General features: G+C 39.8%; 1 protein-coding gene across 2 annotated transcripts in view; it reads right to left on the minus strand.

Moving 5' to 3' along the window:
• Window positions 1-381: 381 nt before the first annotated feature.
• The window catches only part of NUP214 (nucleoporin 214), a 179,739-nt gene continuing 156,466 nt past the window's right edge, over window positions 382-23,654 (minus strand). For both annotated transcript variants that reach the window (XM_073630314.1, XM_073630313.1), the window contains 5 exons: window positions 18,363-18,534; window positions 13,604-13,767; window positions 13,491-13,515; window positions 7,751-7,809; window positions 382-518 (listed from right to left, as the gene is read on the minus strand). In XM_073630314.1, coding sequence (XP_073486415.1) covers window positions 7,773-7,809; window positions 13,491-13,515; window positions 13,604-13,767; window positions 18,363-18,534 — 398 coding nt within the window. In that variant the 3' untranslated portion in view covers window positions 382-518; window positions 7,751-7,772. The remainder of the gene's footprint in view (window positions 519-7,750; window positions 7,810-13,490; window positions 13,516-13,603; window positions 13,768-18,362; window positions 18,535-23,654) is intronic.

Consider the following 23,654-nt stretch of genomic DNA (forward strand, 5'->3'; position numbering starts at 1 on the left):
TTTTGGTTTGTACCGCTCGGAAATGTTTGGAGGCTTTATAGGAACCTGTCAGCATAGAATCATAAGGGCTACCAATATCAATTTGAGATTTAAATGTAGATCTTAGCTGTTTTCCAAATCCTGTTCATAGGGCATCAACATACTGAGCACTTTAGAAGACAAAAACAAGCAAAGATACCACCATTATTCTATCCTGACAAACTACCTACAAGATCTTTGTAGACCTTTATGAGCATCTTGAATGTTGACAGTAGCATGGTAGTGATCCTCCCTGGGGTGGGACTATTTTCCATGTTTGTTTCCCCCTCTTGCTTTCTTGACAGACATCATCTCTTCTAGCTTCTTAATATACATTGTACTTCTCATGCAGTTTACTTTTATTCATGTATCAATGAGAGAAACTTTTTTTCGGCATAAAATGTAAAGTTTAAATTTCTCGGGAACAAAAGTAACAAAGATGCTGTTCTCTTAAGATCATGATCATCTGAAGTTGATGTAAAATGTTTTGTAGTCTGGATCTGTAAGAGAAGGAGAAATGTTTGCATCTGTTAGTGATACTTCAAATAAATAGCTTTCTAAAAAAAAAAAAAAAAAAAAAAAAATCTTTCTTTGGGTGAACGAACGTGAAGGGCAACCAAGAAATGCATGTATATATTGCAGCTTACCAATAAATGTTTTTTTTTTTTTAATTATAGACGCCTCTCCCATATTTTCACCTGTTAATCCTGCTGTTATTTTTCAACTTAGTTTTAACAGCCCAAGATGTCCAGTAAAAGTGGTAGTTAGAGGGTTGACAAAAGTAGTACTAAAGCGCTGATATGAATAATTAAATAAATAATATAAAGGATGACCGAATGATTAACCTGCAACCATTCTATAGTGTTCTGACACTGTGGTGAAAAAGTATGTGCAATAGTGCGCTGAAATCAACCCTCTATATGCACACAAAGTGAAAATAAATTAAAGCAACAATTATTACCAATGGTGCTCTGTGCAATAAAAATTCTGGTGAATCCTAGGACATATAGAACAACAGCATCAAATTAGGAGGCCTAATGACACCCCAAAAACTGTTCACAGATGCTAATGAGTCTGAGACGATAACCTGTCCAGAGAATGACTTTTAAATAGACATCACAATGATTCACCGGCAGTTTAACCCAAACAGCTCCTCCTACTGACTTTCATTCGGTTAGGGGGTAATCAGCTGTTTTCTCCTGCTATTTCTCTTGCTTATCCTCATTAAGTGTGGGTATGCACATGGAACAAGAGAATGAGTCCGAGACAATAACCTGTCCAGAGAATGACTTTTCATGTCATGACATATGACGCAACGCATCGGAAGGAGCCAGTGACGACATCCAGTGCGCATGTCATCAAGCACTGTAGATGCGGTGAGAGGATATATCGCGCTAGGCGTCTGACCGTTTGCATTTAAGCCTTGGTGGATCTCAGCAAATGTGAATGGATACGCTGTTTTCCTATATACCTTTACCAGTTCTGTTCACTGCGCAATGATGCATTTCTCTTGTTCCATGTGAATACCCACACTTAATGAGGATAAACAAGAGGAATAGCAGGAGGAAACAGCTGAATACCCCCTAACCGAATGAAAGTCAGTAGGAGGAGCGGTTTGGGTTAAACTGCCGGTGAATCATTGTGATGTCTATTTAAAAGTCATTCTCTGGACAGGTTATTGTCTCAGACTCATTAGCATCTGTGAGCAGTTTTTGGGGGTGTCATTAGGTCTCCTAATTTGGTGCTGTTGTTCTATATGTCCTAGGATTCATCAGGATTTTTTTTGCACAGAGCACATGATTTATTGTATTGCACAGAGCACCATTAGTAATAATTTTTACTTTAATTTATTTTCACTTTGTTTGCATATAGAGGGTTGATTGCAGCGCACTATTATTACACGTAGTTAGAGGGTTGAGACACACCATTTAACACTGACAGAAGTGCATACAATGGTTAGCTTTTATTAATTTATGTAAAAAAAGTATAAGCTGGAGTTCAGTTTTAAAGTGATATTAACTCCCCTGGCAGTATTCCCGAGTCTGGCTCGGGGTGGATTTTCAATACCAAAAGCGGTATCCCCGAGCCAGACTCGGGATCGCATCGCAGGATCCAGGAAGAGTTTACTTACCTTGTCCCCTGGATCCTGCGATGTCTCCCTGCTGTGATCGGCGAGCCGCTGTGTCTCGCTCGATTCACAGTGCCGAGCTCAGTTCCCTGTGAGCGTTGCGACGCATGGGGACGGAGTTCGGCGGCAAATTCAAACAGTAAAACACACAGTATAGATACAGTATACTGTAATCTTACAGTACTGTATCAAATAATTTCACATCCCCTTTGTCCCTAGTGGTCTGCCCAGTGTCCTGCATGTAGTTTTATATTGTAAATACTGTTCTTTCTGCCTGGAAACTGGAGATTGTCCATAGCAACCAAAACCGTCCCTTTACATCAAAAGTGGCTTTAGACCAGCTAGAAAACAGCGATAATAAATTAGAATCACTCGCAGAATTGATTGGTGGGGAAATCTGTCACCAAACACTAAAAGTAACTAAAGCGACAATTCTGCAACTGAGCAAATTTCAGTGTTTTTGATTTGATTACATTATTGAATAATTTTTATTATTATTATATTATTATTTGTTATAATTATTTATAGTTATTTATTATATTATAATTTTTTATTTCATTTTTCAAACTTTATCATACCTGGGATGTCTACTAGACTCTTGTTTGGACAGATTTAAGTGAGTTATTCCTAAGAATTACAGGCCTACAATATAAAACGCCAAATTTCTGTGCAAAATAATGGTACCGCTTTCAGCACCTAAAATCTGAATTTTTTTTTTTCCTTTATCCACTTCAGCGAAAGTTTTCCGAGAGACATTATTTCAACTTTATGTGTCAAACTTTATCTCTTCTCCTTTTTCACATCATTGTGGATTATTTCCGTCACATCTTTATTATTTTTCCCTTCTAGGATATTCTTAAATAATTTTAAAAACCGACGACAAAACGCCTTCTATAATTATAAACCCTATTATTATCTTAATCTCTCTCAGTCCCTCTTATTTCCCCCCTCCCCCTCGCCCCCCCCCCCCCCCCTCCCCCTCCCCTGTGTCTGGTCCGTTCCTTTATGTTGTTTATTTATCCACTTGGCTCTGCACCTATTCTTTCTTTTATCCTATCTAAATAAATATCCGAGACTTTGTAGTTTTTCCAACTTTCCCATCTACTATTATCCCCTTTCTCTCCTCCTTCCATTTTGTAGTGATAATCTATTTCCTTTAGCCAGTTTCTAATGTCTGGTTTTCCACTTTTTAGCCAATTCTTGGGAATTAAGGCCTTGGCCGCATTCAGGAGGTTAGGTATTATTGATTTTCTATATTGTTTCTTAGGTTTATTGTAGATATGGAAGAGGCAAGTCCAAATATTTTGTTCTATTTCTTCTCCAGTTATTTCTTTTATGTTATTTAACACTTCCTTCCAGTACTCCATTATTATTGGGCATTCCCACCATATGTGTGTGATCGTTGCTATTTGGCCACATTTTCTCCAACACAAGGAGGTTCTATCTTGATGGAATCTGTGTATTCTTACTGGGGTCATATACCATCTTGATACTAGTTTATAATTCATTTCTATGGTCTTCATGTCCCAAGCCTTATTATATCCCATTTCTATCATTTTTTCCACTTTTTGATTATCTATTTTTAAATTCATTTCTTTTTCCCATTGATTTATATATTCTGGTCTTTCTTGTGCTTCCAAATCTGTCAGTATACTATAAATTTTTGATGTTCCGTTTTTTAATGGTGTTTCATTGCTACATAGCTTTTCCAGTGCAGTTAATTTTGTTTCATCTCTCAGTGGGTGTGGTATTGTGCTTACTAGGTGCCTTAGTTGAGTATACTTCCATTCATTCATCTTCCATCCATTCCTTTCCTCTATTTCTACTCGTGTTCTTATTTTACCATTTCTAGTGATATCTTTCAGTTGTGGGTTACCTATTCCTTGGATTTCAAATATTTCCCTCCCAGGGGTGAAGAGATTCGATCCTGTGAGTGCTAATAGTGGTGAATTATATTTCCATTCATTCTTTAAGTGGATGGTGTCCCAAATTTTAAATACATTTTTTGTTATTTCGTGCGCGTCGGTGTCCAATATTCTATATTTCCGTGGAATCCAAATATTCTTATGTAGTGTGGCTCCACTTATTGTGTTTTCCATTTCCACCCATTTTTGTTCATTTTTCTCATTTGTCCACTCTAACATTCGTGTTAAAACTATGGCTTTATAGTACCTACTTATATCTGGAGCGGCAAGACCTCCATGCTCCTTTTTCCTTGTGATCAGCGTGTAATTAATTCTTGGTTTTTTATTAAGCCATATGTATTTTAGCAGGATTGTTTTAATTATTTTAAAAAAGCTCTGCGGGATTTTTACTGGTAACATCTGTAATCTGTAGTTTATTTTAGGTAATATCGTCATCTTAAACATATTTATTCTTCCAATCCATGAAAGTGGCTGTATTCTTAACTTTTTCATTTCTTCTTTGACCTCATTGATCAGTGGAATAAAGTTTGCCTGATAAATTTTTTTGACTCTAGGAGTTATTTTAATTCCAAGGTAATTTAGTTCTTTTACCCAAGTGAATGGGAATTATTTTTGTAAAAACTGAACTTCCTTTTTCTCTAGACCTATGTTTAATATTTCCGTTTTTATTGGATTAATTTTGAAGTTTGACAGTTCTCTGTATTTTTTAATTTCTTCCAGTATGTTTGGGAGTGACACTCTTGGGTTGGATACGTACATCAAGATGTCGTCCGCGTAAGCAGCGATCTTATGCTCTTTTCCTCCTAGTTTCGCTCCTTCTACCTCTTTGTTATTGCGGAGTGTTGCTAATAGTGGTTCTAAAGCCAATACATATAATAGTGGAGACAGTGGACAGCCTTGCCGTGTTCCATTCTGCATCTCAATTTTTGGAGAGAGTCTACCGTTTACTTTTACGACTGCTGTCGGGCCATTATACATATTTGTTATCCACTTCATCATTTTTGTCCCGATACCCAAATGCCGCAATGTATCCATCATGAAACCCCAGTCTACCCTGTCAAATGCTTTTTCTGCATCCAATGACAGGAATAGAACTGGGGTCTCATTCTGCACCTTCTTGTGCAACATCAATAATGATTTTAGGCTGTTGTCCCGCCCCTCTCTCCCCGGGACAAAACCAGTTTGGTCCGGGTTGATCCACAGTGGGATTAGTTTTTTTATCCTAGTGGCCAGGATCTTGGAGTACAGCTTCGTATCGGCGTTCAATAGGGCTATTGGCCTGTAGCTTGAGCAGTTAACTTTGTCTTTCCCTTCTTTTGGTAGTATTGTAATATGAGCTAATAACGATTCACTTCTTATTTCTTCATCTTCCCCTAAGGAATTCATATATTCTAATAGTTTTGGAGTCAGCTGTTCTTCAAATTTTTTATAGTATTTGACCGTAAACCCGTCTGGTCCTGGGCTTTTTCCTACGGGAGTTTCCTTTAATGCCAGTTTTACCTCTTCATGCGTAATATTTTTTTCCAATTCTTCTAGCTGGTCTATTTTTAGTTTTGGTAAGTTTGCTTTTTTTAAATATTCTTGTATCTTCTTTGTTCTTGTATTCGCTTCTTTCCAACTTTCCTGTCCTTTTATTGCATAAAGGGAGCTGAAGTATTTTTGAAATGTTATCGCTATATCTGTAGTTTTATTTACCACTTCTCCTTTTTCATTTTTGATCTTCTCAATGTAATTCAAAGACTTCTTTTTTTTTTTACCAGATTTGCTAGGTATTTTCCTGGTTTATTACCCCATTTATATTTTTCTTGTACTACTCTGTTGTAGTCCTTCCTTTCTTCTTGTTCCATCCAGTCTTTTAATTGCTCTCTCTTTTGAGATAGTAGGCCGAAGATTTTGTTGTTTACTTGATTTTTATGTTTTCGTTCCAATTCATAAATTTCTTTAATTATTTGTTGCATGTTTGTTTTCCTTTCCTGTTTTTTTCTTGCCCCTATGGCTATTAACTTGCCCCTAATAACCTAAAATCTGAAATAATCATACCACCAGGGAGGTTAAACGGAATTTTTAAAAAATAACAAACGTAATACTTACCTGCTCTCTGCAATAGTTTTGCACTGGACAGAGCAGCCCCGATCCTCCTCTTTTCGTGTCCCCTTTTCCCAAGTGCCCCCACAGCAAGCTGCTTGCTATGGGGGCACTCTTGCGTGCTCACTCCTGAGCCCAGCTCTGTGTGTCCATTAGTCACTCAGAAAGAGCTGTGATTGACAGCAGCGGGAGCCAATGGCTCCCACTGCTGTCTCTCGGCCAACCAGCAGGCAGAGACCTGAAAGGGCAGCTGCTGGATCGCGATCAGGCTCAGGTAAGTGTTAGGGGGGTTGTGGAGGAGCTGCATACTGAAGGTTTTATACTTTCATGCATAGAATGCATGAAGGTAAAAAAAAAAAAAAAAAAAAAAACACATCAGCCTTTAAAACCACTTTAATTTGATAGTCATGCCCATCTAAATTTGACAGTGCATCCATGGGTCACCATATACATTGCAAACTGAGCATACAATCAACTTTATAATTACCAAAACTATGTAGTATGGGGGCTTGCCTACTCTCTTCAATTAAAGTGTATCCAATCAGGCAGGCATTGCACTACATAGTTGTTGGTAGATCTAAAAGCAGATTGTGCACTCAAATTGAGCTTTACACTACCCTCTGCACAGGTTGACAGCGCTGCAGTCCAAGTGTGGCTCTGTTGCTTGCCCATTAAGTGGAGGTACCCTTAAGCAGGCCACACATATTACAAACTGGTTGTATAATCTCTATATTCTATATACTCCCTTAGAACTACCACAACTACGTAGTAGAAGTTGTGCCTGAACAATCCATTCCATATGCATCCAGTCAGGTAAATTCTTGTACTACATCGTTGTTGGTAGTTCTAAAGGAGATTCAAAAATCAGATTGTATACTGTGTTGGCAGCTTATGAATGGAAGTTTGTCACCTCCTGGACCACCTGGGAAAACAAAAAACAAAAAAACCTAAAAACAAATGCAGCCATTACATCTAAGGACTAGTAAACTACAATATATAACATTTTTGTTTTGGGGTTTAGATACACAATAAAGCAAACCTGAAGGATCTAACTAATAAAAGTCAGACTTGTATAAGAGATGCCTGCATGTCCCCTCTCCTTCTAGAGTGACCTTTAACCTCCCAAGAGCTGCGGCGTTGTTATACAATTAACAAACAAGATATTATGGCCATGGACTCTGTCCCATAAAGACACACACACACGATGGACGAGGATGAGAGGATGTCTGTGATAGGCTGAACACTGACTGCTGGGAAATTGAGTGTTCTGCCTATCACAGACGAGGAGGCGGCACAGCTTTTGAACAGTGGAATGGCCGCCGTCTGTCTGCATGACACGCTGATCATGTAGGCAAACGGCGATGACTCGAGTATAAGCCGAGGGGGGCACTTTCAGCCTAAAAAAAAGGGCTGAAAATCTCGGCTTATACTCGAGTACATAAGGTAATTGAAAAGCGTGAGATAGTCTTTGGTAAAATGTGTTGCATCTTTTTAAGCGGCAGATGCTTAGAATGCTGTCAGGATGTTATTCTAGTTTCTGAGAGGCAATGAAGTTACATGAGAAAACAGGAAAAGAAATAAAAAAAGGAGTCACCTTTCTTTTTAGCTCAATCCATTCAGCCTCTCCAGCCACCCCCAAATGCGGACGTAGACCTGTGGAAATGTAAACAGGGGATTAGCCATGCACAGATGTGCATCAAGAAAGGTAACAAAAGAATTAACTTTTTTGCAATTTTTACAACTAGAAAATATTACACTTAAAAAAATAAAATCAAAGATTTGCTCATTTGATATCTTAATTATTAATTCCAAAGGGCTAATAAACCTTTCATCACTTTGCTTGCATAACTGTGCCTACTAGGTACACTACTGGACTTTAATAAATGCACCTTTTTGTTACTGCGAGAAACTCTCTAGACCAGCCTTGCTCAATCTTTTTAACATTGAGGAACCCTTAAAATAACTTTTAGGTCTTGGGGGAACCCTGTCAAAAATGACTATATCCACAGCTCAGGCACATTAGTGTGTTGGTCAGTTGGAAGAATGCTCCTTACTTGGTGGCAAGTGGGAAAAAAGTCCCCCTTGAAGACAGGTGAAAATATCATTAGTGTCAGTGATAACTTACCTGAGAGGCAAACATGTATGTGGTCAAGGACCGCCTAGTAACCTCTGGAAAAACCCTGGCTAAGAAAGCTCTAGGTTGTACGCATCTATACACTATGGCAGAGGTCTCTAAATTTTCTAAACAAAAAGGGCCAGTTTACTGTCCTTCAGACTTTAGGGGGGCCAGACTGTGGCCATTGGGAGTAGAAATCCTGGCATCGGTGGGAGTAAACAATGCAAACAATTCCTCCCCCTAGTACATGTAAACATGTACTTGGGTGGGGGGAACAGTGTCCAATCGTTAATGCCATAGGAGGAATCATGCTCAATAATTGGTGCCATGGGAGGAATCATGCTACGTCATTGGTGTCAGCGGGAGGAGAACCATGCCCAGTCATTTGTGTCAGCAGGAGGGATAGTGTCCCATCACTGGTGTCAATGGGAGAAATAGTGCTCCATTGTTGATGTCTGTAGCAGGAATTATGCCCCATTGTTGGTGTCAGTGGGAGGAATAGTGTATTGTATCAATGGGGGAAAAAAGTGCCCAAAGGACCGGATAAAGGCAAGCAAATGGCCGCATCCAGCCCCTGGGACGTAGCTTGGAGACCACTGCATTATTGTATAACTTATATGTGGATATCTGCTGCAATACCTAATTGGTGTTTGTGCCTCATGTGGCAGCAGGCCAATAATAACCTCTTTGTAGCCAGAATGGGATGTAATATATGTCCTAGATTCAGGCAGTTTGTGGAATATTTTTCTTTTTGACTAGGCCAGAGAGTGGAGGTTGGTTGAGTTGGCCAATTAGATAACATGTCCAGCTGAAGCATGTTGGGTGGTTTAGGGCTCTTTATAAGCACCCAATCTGTTCAGGAGTTTTGCACCACCCAGGAACCAAATTTTGTGTATGTCTGACAGGGGAGCATTGAAACGTCTGTGTATTGAAAGACAGCTCCCTGTTTTGTGAGACACAACCTATGTGACAACCTTATATGCAAAAAGATAGGTGCCTGGGGCAACAGTAGGTTACTCCAGGTGGGTTAGCCACACATCCTGTATGTTAGTGAAATGCTGAGTGGCAAGGTTTTCTTTTCTTTTTTGTTTTCTGATCCTGTACATAGTGTATATATTCTGTGTAAATAACTTGCATGTGTGTTTCACCATGTTGTGAACTCATTCAGAGAGTCACATGCACGCTGCTGCCAAGCTAATCCCTCGCACTAGCAATAATTAATGAACAATCTGCCTTGAAAACAAACCTTTGAACATCAGGGATGCCCTAATAACTATCAAACTCTTGGCTAAGTTCCTTATGTACATGTAGTGGGAGCAACTGTGTGGGTCCTTTATTTGAGCTATATTTCTGCAGATGTTCTAGATACATTAACCACTTGTCTACCAGGGCAATTTTTTTATTTTACACAAATTAAAATCTTTTAAACAACACATGATACAAATGTTAGAAATTGAGCTACAGTTCAGTGAGTAAAATAAGTATTTGATCCCCTACCAACCAACAATAATTCTGCCTCCCACAGACTGGCTACAGTGCTCAAGTGGTACACAGATTAGTCCTGTCAATTTAAGAAGGTGCTACTAATGACAACTTCTTATGTGTATAAAAGACACCTATAGACTGAATCTCTTTCTTCCATTCAAACCACCATCATGGGCAAAGGATGTCAGGGTCAGACTGTAGCCCTGCACAAGGCTGGAATGGGCTACAAGACTATCAGCAAGAAACTTGGTGAAAAGGAGACAACTGTTGGAGCGATTATTCGCAAATGGAAGAAATACAAAATATTATATATTTAAGGAGGGAGCTGAAACTTCAAGTTGGCAAGCGACAGCCAAGAAACCTTAAGGATTTAGAGAAGATCTGTAAAGAAGGGTGGACCAAAATCCCTCCTGAGTTGTGTGCAAACCTGGTCACCAACTACAGGAAAAGTCTTGCCTCTGTGCTTGCCAACAAGGGTTTCTCCACCAAGTACCAAGTCATGTTTTGCTTGGGGATCAAATACTTATTTTACACACTGAACTGCAACTCAATTTATATCATTTGTATCATGTGTTTTTTCTGGATTTTTGGCTGCTATTCTGTCTCTCTATCATTTAACCACTTAAGGACCGAGCCTCTTTCTTAGATTTGCTGTTTACAAGTTAAAATCGTTTTTTTTTCTAGAAAATTACTTAGAACCCCTATACATTAGAAATCAATTTTTTTTTCAGACACCCTAGAGTATAAAATGGTGGTTGTTGCATTACTTTATGTCACACCGTATTTGGCAGCGGTCTCACAAGCGCAATTGTTTGGAAGAAATACAATTTTTTAAATTAAAAAATAAGACAACAGTAAGGTTAGCCTATTTTTTTAAATTGTAAAAGATAATGTTACGCTGAGTAAATTGATACCCAACATGTCACACTTCAAAATTGCGCCCGCTCGTGGAATGACGACAAACTTTGACCCTTAAAAATCTCCAAAAGGGACGTTTTAAAATTTCTACAGGTTAACAGTTTTGAGTTTGAGGAGGTCTAGTGCTAGAATTCTTGCTCTAGCTCTAACAATCGCGGCGACAACGCAAACTTACAAAATCTGCAGGGGATCAAAAAATTATTTTCCCCACTGTAAGTGTGCGGAACTTACATATGCATTCTTAGATGGAGATCTTAGCGAACGCAATACACAGGGATATGGGAAATGGTATTGTCATAAACACACACACGTTGAACTGGATGGACTGGTGCCTTTATTCAACCTTGCAAACCATGTAACTAAGTTCACATTTTTTTTTTTAAATTATTATTTATAACTTTGTTTTACATTGTCCTTTTAATTATTTTTGATCAACTTTATAGGTTGTGGCAGGTCCTCTTTTTGGAGAGATCTGGGGTCTATTAGACCAAAATCTCTCATCTGGCCTCCAAAGCATCGGATCAAACCAAGAACGGTTTGATCGGATGCTTGAAAAAGCTGGTACTGGCCGGTAAACAAAAGACCAAATGTACAGTCCACAGGATGCCACCAGTCTGCACCGCATATTACATTATGAGAGACTTACCTTAAAACAAAGCCCTCCAGTTGTGTGCACTGTTACCGCTGACAGGGCTTCACATGCCTGATGAATTGGTCCTACGTGGCTCTGAAACTTTGCTATCTGCTCCAACTATGTGATCACGGAAAAAAGCTTTGGACTAATTCTGGAGATCCTTGGTGTGCTGGTGACATTCTCTTGCTCTGATTAGACACGGTTCCATCCAGTGGTCGCTTCAGCACCCACTTATATGCACAGCCATTTCTACAGGAACGTGTGCATTGTGAATAGTGCGTTGAAAAAGACAGGTTCCCTGAACATACCTTTTGTTACATGGTATTAAAATCAACTATTACACTATAGACAAATAGCTCAATTCTCAGTCTTAAAGGCGGCAGAGACAGATGTAGCATCAGACCGATGTTGCATCCATCTAGTTGAGTTATGTTTGTTATATGAGTGATTGTTATTTTTGAAATCCTGCAATTCCAAAATTGTAATGGTTAGGGCAGGTGGGTTTAAAACACATACGAAGTCAAAACTAAGGCTGGCCATACATGGTTGAATTTGGAAAAGATTTTCTTTTGAAAATCAGAAATTTTGTGCATTTTGTGATCCGATGGTGCCACCATTGATTTCGAAATTTGACCAACCAAGCCTTAAATTTCACCTCATGTTGCTACAGAAAATAATTTTTGTGGCTGGGAATCTTTTTTTCCTGGGTATTTTCTTTTCTTGCACATGCATATTTCTTTTTCGATTACATTTCTCGCACAATTCTCCCATCATTGATTAGAAAATCATTTGTCAAAAAATTTCCAACATGCCTGATTACTCAAATTCGATGGCCGCACAAAAATCAGTTGTTGCTTCAGCCCAATAATGGTGCGAAATTCAAACGAAAATTCTTAGATAAGATTTTCGAAAGAAAATTATTTCGATATTTGACCCATGTAAGGCCTGCCTAAGATGCACAAAAATGCAAAATAATATTCTAAACACAAATTTGAAGAGTAATCAAGACCTGCTAGGACAATGCTAAAGATAACAGTAGGGAACAATAAAACTCAAACATCCAACGATTTAGCCTCCGCGACGTACCCGAACATCGTCAGATTGAAGGGGTTATACAGGGATGATACCTGGAGCCTCAGGCATCATCCCAGTTTCCTTTTTTAAGCTGGCGATGGACTTTTTTTTATGTAAAAACAATCCTAGCGGCTAGATAGCTGCTGGATCTCCTTTACAGGTGGTGAAAGGGCCGCCCCCCCTCCCGCTCCCATGCTCTCCTGTACTACTGTTCCACCAGCTGACCCATAGAGACTGCAAAAGACCAGAATGTCCACAATCCTCTCTATGGTCTAAGTACCCGGAAGCGGCAAGTATTTTGTCACTTTCGTTAACGGCCTGTGAAGACATCGGATCAAATCAATCTTGGTTTGATCTGATGTTTTTAAGGGCAGATGAGAGATCTGGGGTCCCTGGTAGACCCCAGATCTCTCATCTTAATAAAGAGTACCTGTCACTGCCCATGCTAGGACAAGGGATTTTGTTCATCACTTGTGATAGCAATAAAGTTGATAAAAAAAATAAATAAAAGAGGCCGAGTAAAAATAAAATAAAAATAAATTCAAAAAATGTTTAAAGCGCCCCCATCCCCTGAGCTTGCACGCAAAGGCGAACTCATGTGTCTGTCCTGCACGCATATGCAAACAGCAATTGCACCACACTCGTCAGAGCAAGAGCAATAATTCTAGCATCAGACCTCCTGTGTAAATCGAAAGTGGTAACCTGTAAAGGCTTTTAAAGCGTCACCTATGGGTAATTTAATGTGCTGGTTGTCGCCGTTCCATGGGCGTGTGCAGTTTTAAAGCGTGACATGTGTGGTATCTCTTTACTCGGCATAACATCTTTTATATTTTACCAAGGTATTGTATTGTGTTTGTGTGTACTAAAATTCATCAAAGTGTTTTTTTTTCAAAAAATTTTGCATAACAAAATTGCAACATCCACCATTTTATTCTCTAGCGCCTCTGCTTTAAAAAATATATGTTTGTGGGTTCTAAGTAATTTTTAAGTAAAAAAAAAAAAAAAAAAAAAGTAGATGTATGCGAGAAGCATCAGAATCGGCTGGGGGCTGAAGTGTTTAAATAGCATTCATAATGAGCATCATGTGACACTGTCAGAAATACTTACTGGTTTGATGCTCCAAATGCAAAACCTGCAAAACAATTAACAAAACAAGGGTTAATTTAGGTTTATGAAGATTTACTGGTTCAAGTTGTTTCAGAGTGTAAAATGTACTTCACCTCCACTGTTTCCTGAGGCTGCTCCACCACTACCAGAACCAAATCCAGAAAATCCACTATTCTGTCCACCAAATCCAGGTCCTTGCTGGGACAGAGTCCCAAAAGTTGGGGTAGTCTGGCTGGCCAGGTTGCCAAATGTGGCAGTGGGAGTGTTGCTTCCAAACCTGCCGAAGGGAGGACAAATGGAGAGAACTTTGTAATGACTTATTAACCACTTGGCCTCCGGAAGATTTTCCCCTCCTTCATGACCAGGCCAATTTTTGCGATACGACACTGTGTTACTTTAACTGACAATTGCGCAGTCATGCAACGCTGTACCCCAAAAAAATATGTCATTTTTTTTTCTTTTGGTGGTATGTGATCACAACCGTTTTTTATTTTTTGCGCTATAAACCAAAAAAAGACATACAATTTTGAAAAAAAAATATATATATATTTTTTGCCTTTTGCTATAAAACATATCCAATAAGAAAAAAAAAAAAATTGTACTCACTTTTGTTGCCAGCAGTTTAGACATTATTGGCTGTGTTTTGAGTTATTTTGAGGTGACAGCAAATTTACACTGTTATACAAGCTGTACACTCACTACTTTACATTGTAGCAAAGTGTCATTTCTTCAGTGTTGTCACATGAAAAGATATAATAAAATATTTACAAAAATGTAAAGGGTTATACTCACTTTTGTGAGATACTGTAGCATGACCCCATTAAAAAGGAAGGTTGAAAGGTTTAGGGAACAGTTGCAAGTACTGCAGAGTTCAGAGGTCAATAGTATGTAACATGGAATTTAGAGGTTAGTATTATATAATGCACAGTTTAGGGGTGAGGCGTAAGTAGTATCTAACTCAGGGGTCAAGAGTGAGTAGTGCAGAGTTCAGAAGTATGTGAAGCAGAGTTCAGGGGTCAGAAATATGTGAAGCAGAGTTCAGGGGTCAGAAATATGTGAAGCAGAGTTCAGGGGTCAGAAATATGTGAAGCAGAGTTCAGGGGTCAGAAATATGTGAAGCAGAGTTCAGGGGTCAGAAATATGTGAAGCAGAGTTCAGGGGTCAGAAATATGTGAAGCAGAGTTCAGGGGTCAGAAATATGTGAAGCAGAGTTCAGGGGTCAGAAATATGTGAAGCAGAGTTCAGGGGTCAGAAATATGTGAAGCAGAGTTCAGGGGTCAGAAATATGTGAAGCAGAGTTCAGGGGTCAGAAATATGTGAAGCAGAGTTCAGGGGTCAGAAATATGTGAAGCAGAGTTCAGGGGTCAGAAATATGTGAAGCAGAGTTCAGGGGTCAGAAGTATGTGAAGCAGAGTTCAGAAGTATGTGAAGCAGAGTTCAGAAGTATGTGAAGCAGAGTTCAGAAGTATGTGAAGCAGAGTTCAGAGGTAAGTAACACAGAGGTCAGGGTCAGTGGACTGTAACAAACAGTGTGATTGTCGTTTTCCTGCACTGAAAAAACACCAGTCACTGCTAGGTCACATAGCACATAGAAAACAACTGTTTATGTGTCCCATTCTCCTGGAGGTGCAGTGCAGTGCAGTGAGCGGTTATAAAATGCAGACATGCTGCATAAGCATAATATTGCACCACGCTGGATGACACTGCATGTCACTGCAGAGCAAGTACAACGGACTGTGCTGCTGTATGGTGAGGTGAAGGAAGCGTCACTTTGTACACCTCAAATAAAGTGAAATTAAAAAAAGGGAGCAGTACAATGCAATGAAACACACATCACTGTAGCCTAAAACGGGCTTCTGACCGCACACGAAACCCCTTTGAGTTTAAATGGGCCCTAAGCATGGGTTCACACTACTGCGTGCAGGGCAGCCCATACATTTTAATGGGCTGCCCTACCCATGAGAAACGTGGGGAAAGAGGTCCCCGACCCTTTTTGAAAATCACACTGAACCACATGTTGCTGTGGCACAATGCATTTTGGTGAGTGTGAAAACACACACACACAGTTTACAATGTGTGGGGGTGACATTAGGAAGTAATGGCATCCTCGTGCATCTGCTAAGTGTCAGGAACGCGCAATTTTGCACGCACTCCCGACATGCAAAGACGTGAGCCAACAATAACACAGTAGCACAATTTCTCCTCTCAAGCAGATGCCACAGTAATGCAAAATAAATGGTGAGGTCTTTGACAGGTACACAGGCATCTGCATGGTACACAGCAGTCTTACACAACACTGGCAGCTTAGCACTAAAGACCCGTCATTAGCCTGTTGTCTCCTGTGTCACTGTCCCCTTCCAGTTATCTGTTTTGCAGCCCATGAACCTCTTTCTTTCCTTAGACCCTGCCGTGGCCTCTTTAACATAGACACAGCTCTGGGATTTGCAGGGCTGGCTGGACGGGAACGCTGTTCACTAGTGGGGCTGATTCTTCTGTTCCCGTCTGGCCCGCCCCTTTCCTTGTACTTGCCTTGGCTCTATTGTAGATTGCCTCTCTGATCTGAGAGGTAGCGGGCGGTCAGGGGTCGTGGTAAGGTTGGCCAGTCTATGTGTCAGGCTGTCGGGATCGACGGCTTGCCGACCCCCACTGTAAGGGATATTCACCCTCTTTATTTGTCCTGTTAACTATTATTACCAAAAGTGAAAACAGAAGAAAATCTCAAATGTTGGGTTGTCCCCTGAACAAGAATAGTGGGGATATTTTCCAAAGGGACTGTTGACAACCAGAGATTCCCCCACTTTAGAGGGATTTTCTCTAGGACAGGTATTGAAGGGAAATCCCCCCAATAGGACAACGTTTTCAATCATAAACCTTACAGGGATTATAATTCTCCCTAACTCTGTCCAAAATAGAGGAAAAAAAAAAGTTTTGCCTTTAGTGCTGCTTTAATTTGTTTCTAAATTCTTTGTTCAGGAGGTCGTTTTTTTTAAATCTTACTTTATTTTGTGTGTGTGTGTGTATATATATATATATATATATATATATATATATATATATATATATATATATATATATATATATATATATATATATATATATATATATATATACATACATACATACATACATACATACATACATACACACACACACACACACACACACACACATACACAGTATCTCACAAAAGTGAGTACACCCCTCACATTTTTGTAAATATTTTATATCTTTTCATGTGACAACACTGAAGAAATAATTCTTTGCTACAATGTAAAGTAGTGAGTGTACAGCTTGTATAACAGTGTAAATTTGTTTACACTGAAAGGGGGCTGATATTTTTATAGAGTCCATGTCCATAGTCCTTCCTCTATGCTCACCTAAAACTGTTCTGCCAGTATTTTAAGCAGGGTCGCACGTAAATTCCACCGTGGGAGGGATTTCTTTATCTAGGCTGCATCAATGCTGCAGCTAGATGATACAATGTGCATGCAAAGAGTTTGGTGATGGCGTAGAGTGTAGATAGATCAATCTATCAGGAAGAGGGATGATCTGGAGTAGTACAAATGGTGGTGCAATATTGAAAAAGCCTACCAACAGCCTAGTTTTGTCTTGGAGTACAGGAATAATAATAGAGTCCATACTAAGCGTCTCTGTACTATTTAATTCTTACGATTATGTGGGGGTGGCCGGGTTGGGGGATCCTTAAAATAAACACTATAGGTTGATTACCTAAAATTGGGGAGTGCATAATCTGGTGCAGCTCTGCATAGAAACCAATCAGCTTCCAGCTTTTGTTTTTTGTTTTTTTGTCAAAGCTTAATTGAAAAAGCTGAAGTTGATTGGCTACCATGTAAAGCTGTACTAATTTTGCACTGTCCAGCTTTAGTAAATAAACCCCTATGTGTTGTAATTTTAAATACTGAAACAAATGTGCAACATAGAACTGTGTATTTGAAAACCTAAAATTTCCCTACGATACCTTCCTTAAAATGCCCAGGTTTGTTTGTGTTAATTATTGTGGACCCTACAAGCCTAATGTGTCAATATCTGAGGAATTAGAAACTGTTGACAAAATTACATTTAAAAAAAAAAAAAAGTTTTTTAAAGCTTTTAAAATAATACAATTTTATTACTACACTTTCACATGCAAAATCACAAACACCAGCTTTTAATGCATGGAAAAATGTTCTTCAGTAAATTTCTTCATGTTTAGTTATTCATTTAGTGCAGTGAAATCTGTAACCAAACTAACTCTGACATGAAGGAGGGGAAAGAGGGCAAAAATCCGAGGACATGCAAATGGTGCACACGCCAACAACACAACTCAGTTCATTGACTTTTAATAATGTAGGAGCTCCTACAGGTAGCATTGTGATCTTTGTATTCTGTGGTGGGGAAGGCTCCCCCTGTGCTACCCGCCAGCAGAACACAATAGCGCTGTGGAAGAGATTCTCCATCAACACTGACCGTGTGGAAGGGGGGAATCTAGCAATATTTTTTTTTCAACCCGTGGCTGAAGGGAAAAAAAAAAATGCATAATGTAAGGCCTGCCTTAGCTAATCAAACGCCTCAGACTTTGTGTACACAATCTGCTTGGGCTGATATCTGCCTGCCTCCTGGTGGAAAACCATCTTTCTTGTTGGTCTTCCTGGAATATATTCTTTAACAATCAGCCCAACAGTGCAACATCCCACTTAATTCAATGAGCAGAAGAGTCTCCTAAACCGGAAATTCTTTGGAGGTGACACTATAATTTGTGCAGCTTTCTCAGCCTAAGAACACCAAAATATTAATAACAATAATAGTAATAATCAAAAAAACAAATACAATACAAAGCAAAATGTGTAATAGGATAGAATAGCTTCTTCTTACCCAAATCCTCCTGTGTTAGCTGCAGCTGTACCTTCGCCGAACACTTTGCCGCCATTTGAGCCCAGCGGGCTTGAAAAATTTGGGGCTGAACCAAATGCTGGCACCCCTCCGAATCCAGGGGATCCCCCAAATGTTGGAGGGCTGCCAAACACTGGAGCAGCGCCGAACCCACCTGAGCAAAACAGAGGCAAAAAAAAAAAAAGAAAGAAAGAAAAAAAAAAAAGGGAGAGGAAAGGAGACATAAGGGAACAAGAATCACATGCATGCCAATAGCAAACAGGGGTCTTAGCACTATGACAAACTAGGACAGAGGTCACATTAAGCTTTGTATGGAGGTGGCCCATATTTTATGTAATTATCTCAAATTCTTGGACACACTTGCCAGTCTAACAGTGTTAGAGGTCAGAGGTCCCATATGCATCCTGGGTTTAGGGTCCAAAGGAACTCCACATGTACACAGATCAGCCATAACCTAATAACCACTGACAGGTAAAGTTAATAACACTTTGGGCCAATATTATACAGTTTATTTGCTTAGTAACCACAATTTCTGTCCCTCAAATAGTGGCTGTTTGTCTCCTGGGCTTGGTCAACCATATAGCATTTTCTAGGGACCCCAGAACACTTTTGGGTCTACTCCTGTTCTATGCTAGAAAAGCCATCGTTTTTGGCATTGAAATAGAATAGGCCCCCTATTTTGGAGCGCTGGAAGAAATTGGTTAATTTAGTGGTCCATTGTATAAAAATGACATATCTCTCCCGAGTTTGCCCCAAAAAATGTCATAAGGTCTGGGACATTTGGATGAAATCTCCCTCAACTACTAATGCTAGAGACGATACTGTGCTTGACTAAAGTGGATGGTGTGTAAATTCTATGTTCCTTGAGGGGGGGGGCTTTACCTTTTCTTATCTTCCCTGGGACTATACGTTGCTCATACTGCATTTTAATATTTATTGTGTTATATTCTTAGTTTTCTAGCTTTTTTTTCTGAAATAGGATATGTGCCTACTCACTATAATAGAGCCTACCTTCTACCTCCTGATTGCCTACCTTGGTCATGTGATGCTGCTACCCTCGTTGATCGAGGGGCACCGAAGTTGTGACTACAGTTGGGATTGTTTTGTTATGTTATACATTATATTTTCTTTTGAGCTGGAGAATGCCAAAAGGCTCTGCTCTGTAACATACTTTTCTACAACTAATAAAAAATTAATGTTGAAAGTTAACACCACTTGTTATCTTGTTACAATGGTACCTGAAAATGGGTGGGATATATTAGACAGCAAGTGAACATGCCCCTGAAGTTAATGTGTTCAAAGCAGAAAAATGGGCAAGCGTAAGGATTTGCTAAACCCAAGTGAACTCTGTGCTAATGTAATTAACAAAACATCAAAAGGATATTAAAAAAAAATATGTAAACCAAAAAAAGTGCAACCAATATCACGGTTAGGATAGCTGCTTCTACTAGTATAAACAAACAGGTCCCCTAGTTACAAACATCCGACTTACAAACGGAGGGAGAAATCTACCCCTAGGAAGGGAAATTCACTCCTGTAAGAGTTATTATGGGGAAAAATTACCTTCATTAATGCTTCATTACCAAGCCCAAAATTTTCAAAATCCAATTGTCATTGGGACAGAAAGTGAGGTGAAATCTTAACAGGGGCACAGACAGCAAATCAAACCTTACAGAGGTGTTAACCCTTCTCTATGCTATCCAAAAAGCTTAAAAATCATTTTTTTGCTGGAGCTACACTTAAAAAATGTACCTGTTCCGACTTACAAATTCAACTTAAGAACAAACCTACAGACCCTATCTTGTTTGTAACCCCGGGACCGCCTGTACTACAAACATATATACATAGATATAGTAAATCTATAGCACTATCCCTTTAAGAATAGTGAATATACATACAGTACAATAGTGAATAAAATAAAACAAAATAAGTGCAAAATCCAAACACAATCTCAATATAAGCTTAAGTCCACCTGATTGATTGTGAAATATTATATAAAAAAGTCAGCTAAAATTATATAAACGTGTAATAATGACTTCTTGTGACCACTTCTTTTCGCCAACACTCAGTGAATCACCATCGGGGAACACTCCTTCACTGCCACCATCTGGACTTTTACATAATATTTCACAATTAATCAGTGTGGTGGACTTAAAGAGGGAGTCCACCTAAAAAAAAATTATTAAAAGCCAGCAGCTACAAATACTGCAGCTGCTGACTTTTAATAAATGGTCACTTACCTGTCCTGGAGTCCAGCGATGTCGGCAGCCGAAGCCGATCAGGGGGGGGGGGCCTGGGGCTGTGGGAAGGGGCGTGTCTCCCTCGGGAGTCTATTCCAGGAAGTGGATGCAAATACCTGTAGTAGACAGGTATCTGCACCCCCCTCCCTCCTGAAAGGTGCCAATTGTGGCACCGGAGGGGGGGGGGAGGAATCAGATGAGCGGAAGTTCCACTTTTGGGTGGAACTCAGCTTTAAGCTTATATTGAGTCACAATTTCTTTTATATCATGTGGATGTCTGGGGTGCCTGTGCGTCGCTTACTTAGGGAAGAGATGGCACCAGGATGCACTACAGGAAGAAGGCAAGCTAGCAGAGAAAGTGGGATGCTTTAAGCAATGTTATGCTATGAAACCTTGGGTCCTGTCATGCATGTGGATGTTACTGTGGAGTCCATGCCTTGATGGGTCAGGAATGTTATTGTGGCAAAGGGGGGACCTAGGGACCTACTCAAGATTAGGTGGTCATAATTTTATGGCTGATCAGTGTGTGTGTGTGTGTGTGTGTGTGTGTGTGTGTGTGTGTGTGTGTGTGTGTGTGTGTGTGTGTGTATATATATATATATATATCTCATCTATCTCCATCTATATCTATATCAGGTGCTCCAACATCTGATATGAACATGTTTGTTCCATTTCATAAATTCATTGAGAAGTGAAGGAAGAATGACCATCGATAAATACTGCAGTCGACATCAATACAGGTGGGTCCACATTTGCGCAGACTAACTATTGGGTGCACATCCAGCTTGTTGCTGTTTGACAGTAATCATTTCATGCTAATCAGCGCTTACTCACAGTGATTCACTCCACGAGTAAGCTCCGGTTAGCAAGAAACGCATGGTTGTAAGCATTCCATCTGTATCAAGTAAAAGGTGTCATAAATTGTATGCAACACATGCAAGCATGTGCCTTCAAAAACAAGTCAGCAATGGTGGCTCTCCTAACATGTTTCTAAATAGCTTACTTCACAAAACAGACGTACAAACTGATGAAAAAACCTAAAGAATTGTTACTTGCTTTTTTTAGTAACAAGGCTCACTTTTGCTTAAAGCTGGACTCCAGACAAATATACAGTGGGGCAAAAAAGTATTTAGTCAGCCACCAATTGTGCAAGTTCTCCCACTTAAAAAGATGAGAGAGGTCTGTAATTGTCATCATAGTTATACCTCAACTATGAGAGACAAAATGTGGAAACAAATCCAGACAATCACATTGTCTGATTTTTTAAAGAATTTATTTGCAAATTATGGTGGAAAATAAGTATTTGGTCACCTACAAACAAGCAAGATTTCTGGCTCTCACGGACCTGTATCTTCTTCTTTAAGAGGCTCCTCTGTCCCCCACTCATTACCTGTATTAATGGCACTTGTTATCAGTATAAAAGACACCTGTCCACAACCTCAAACAGTCACACTCCAAACTCCATTATAGTGAAGACCAAAGAGCTGTCGAAGGACACCAGAAACAAAATTGTAGACCTGCACCAGGCTGGGAAGACTGAATATGCAATAGGCAAGCAGCTTGGTGTGAAGAAATCAACTGTGGGAGCAATAATTAGAAAATGAAAGACATACAAGACCACTGATAATCCCCTTGGTCTGGGTCTCCACGCAAGATCTCACCCCGTGGGGTCAAAATGATCACAAGAACAGTGAGCAAAAATCCCAGAACCACACGGGGGGACCTAGTGAATGACTTGCAGAGAGCTGGGACCAACGTAACAAAGGCTACCATCAGTAACACACAGATCCTGCAGTGCCAGACGTGTCCTCCTGCTTAAGCCAGTACACGTCCGGGCCCATCTGAGGTTTGCTAGAGAGCATTTGGATGATCCAGAAGAGGATTGGGAGAATGTCATATGGTCAGATGAAACCAAAGTAGAACTGTTTGGTAGAAACACAACTCGTTGTGTTTGGAGGAGAGAGAATGCTGAGTTGCAACCAAAGAGCACCATACCTACAGTGATGCATGGGGGTGGCAACATCATGCTTTTCGGCTGTTTCTCTGCGAAGGAACCGAACAACTGATCCGTGTACATGAAAGAATGAATGGGGCCACATATCGTGTGATTTTGAGTGCAAACCTCCTCCCATCAGCAAGGGCATTGAAGATGAAACGTGGCTTGGTCTTTCAGCATGACAATGATCCCAAACACACCTCCCGGGCAACAAAGGAGTGGCTTCGTAAGAAGCATTTCAAGGTCCTGGAGTGGCCTAGCCAGTCTCCAGATCTCAACCCCATAGAAAACTTTTGGAGGGAGTTGAAAGTCTGTGTTGCCCAGCGACAGCCCCAAAACATCCCTGCTCTAGAGGAGATCTGGAGGAATGGGCGAACATACCAGCAACAGTGTGTGACAACCTTGCAAAGACTTTCAGAAAACGTTTGACCTCTGTCATTGCTAACAAAGGATATATAACAAAGTATTGAGATGAACTTTTGATATTGACCAAATACTTATTTTCCACCATAATTTGCAAATAAATTCTTTCAAAAATCATAATCAAAATGTGATTGTCTGGATTTGTTTCCACATTTTGTCTCTCATAGTTGAGGTATACCTATAATAACAATTACAGGCCTCGCTCATCTTTTTAAGTGGGAGAACTTGCACAATTGGTGGCTGACTAAATACTTTTTTTGCCCCACTGTGTTTTGGTTTACCTGTAAAATCCTTTTCTTTGAGTACATTGCAGGGCACAGAGGAGTTAATACCCAGGAGTACCTGGGTTATGCTGATACCTACAGGTAAATGGACACTAGTCAAAAGTAAAAGACAGGAATCCCAGCTCAGCTAAGGCAGTTTTGTAGCAAGCAATGATGAACACAAGCGAGATGAGTGGGATCACACTCCCATTTCTGTGTCCTGTGATGTGCTACAAGTAAAAGGATTTTACAGGTCAAAGTGGACCTTCAGTCAATTTTTTCTGCCAATAAATACCTTATACAGCCCGCTTCCTGTTTCTTGTCGTTTTTGTTTTTTTTTTGTTTTGGATAG

This window comes from Aquarana catesbeiana, linkage group LG05, assembly GCF_042186555.1.
Source record: "Aquarana catesbeiana isolate 2022-GZ linkage group LG05, ASM4218655v1, whole genome shotgun sequence".
Lineage (NCBI taxonomy): Eukaryota > Metazoa > Chordata > Amphibia > Anura > Ranidae > Aquarana > Aquarana catesbeiana.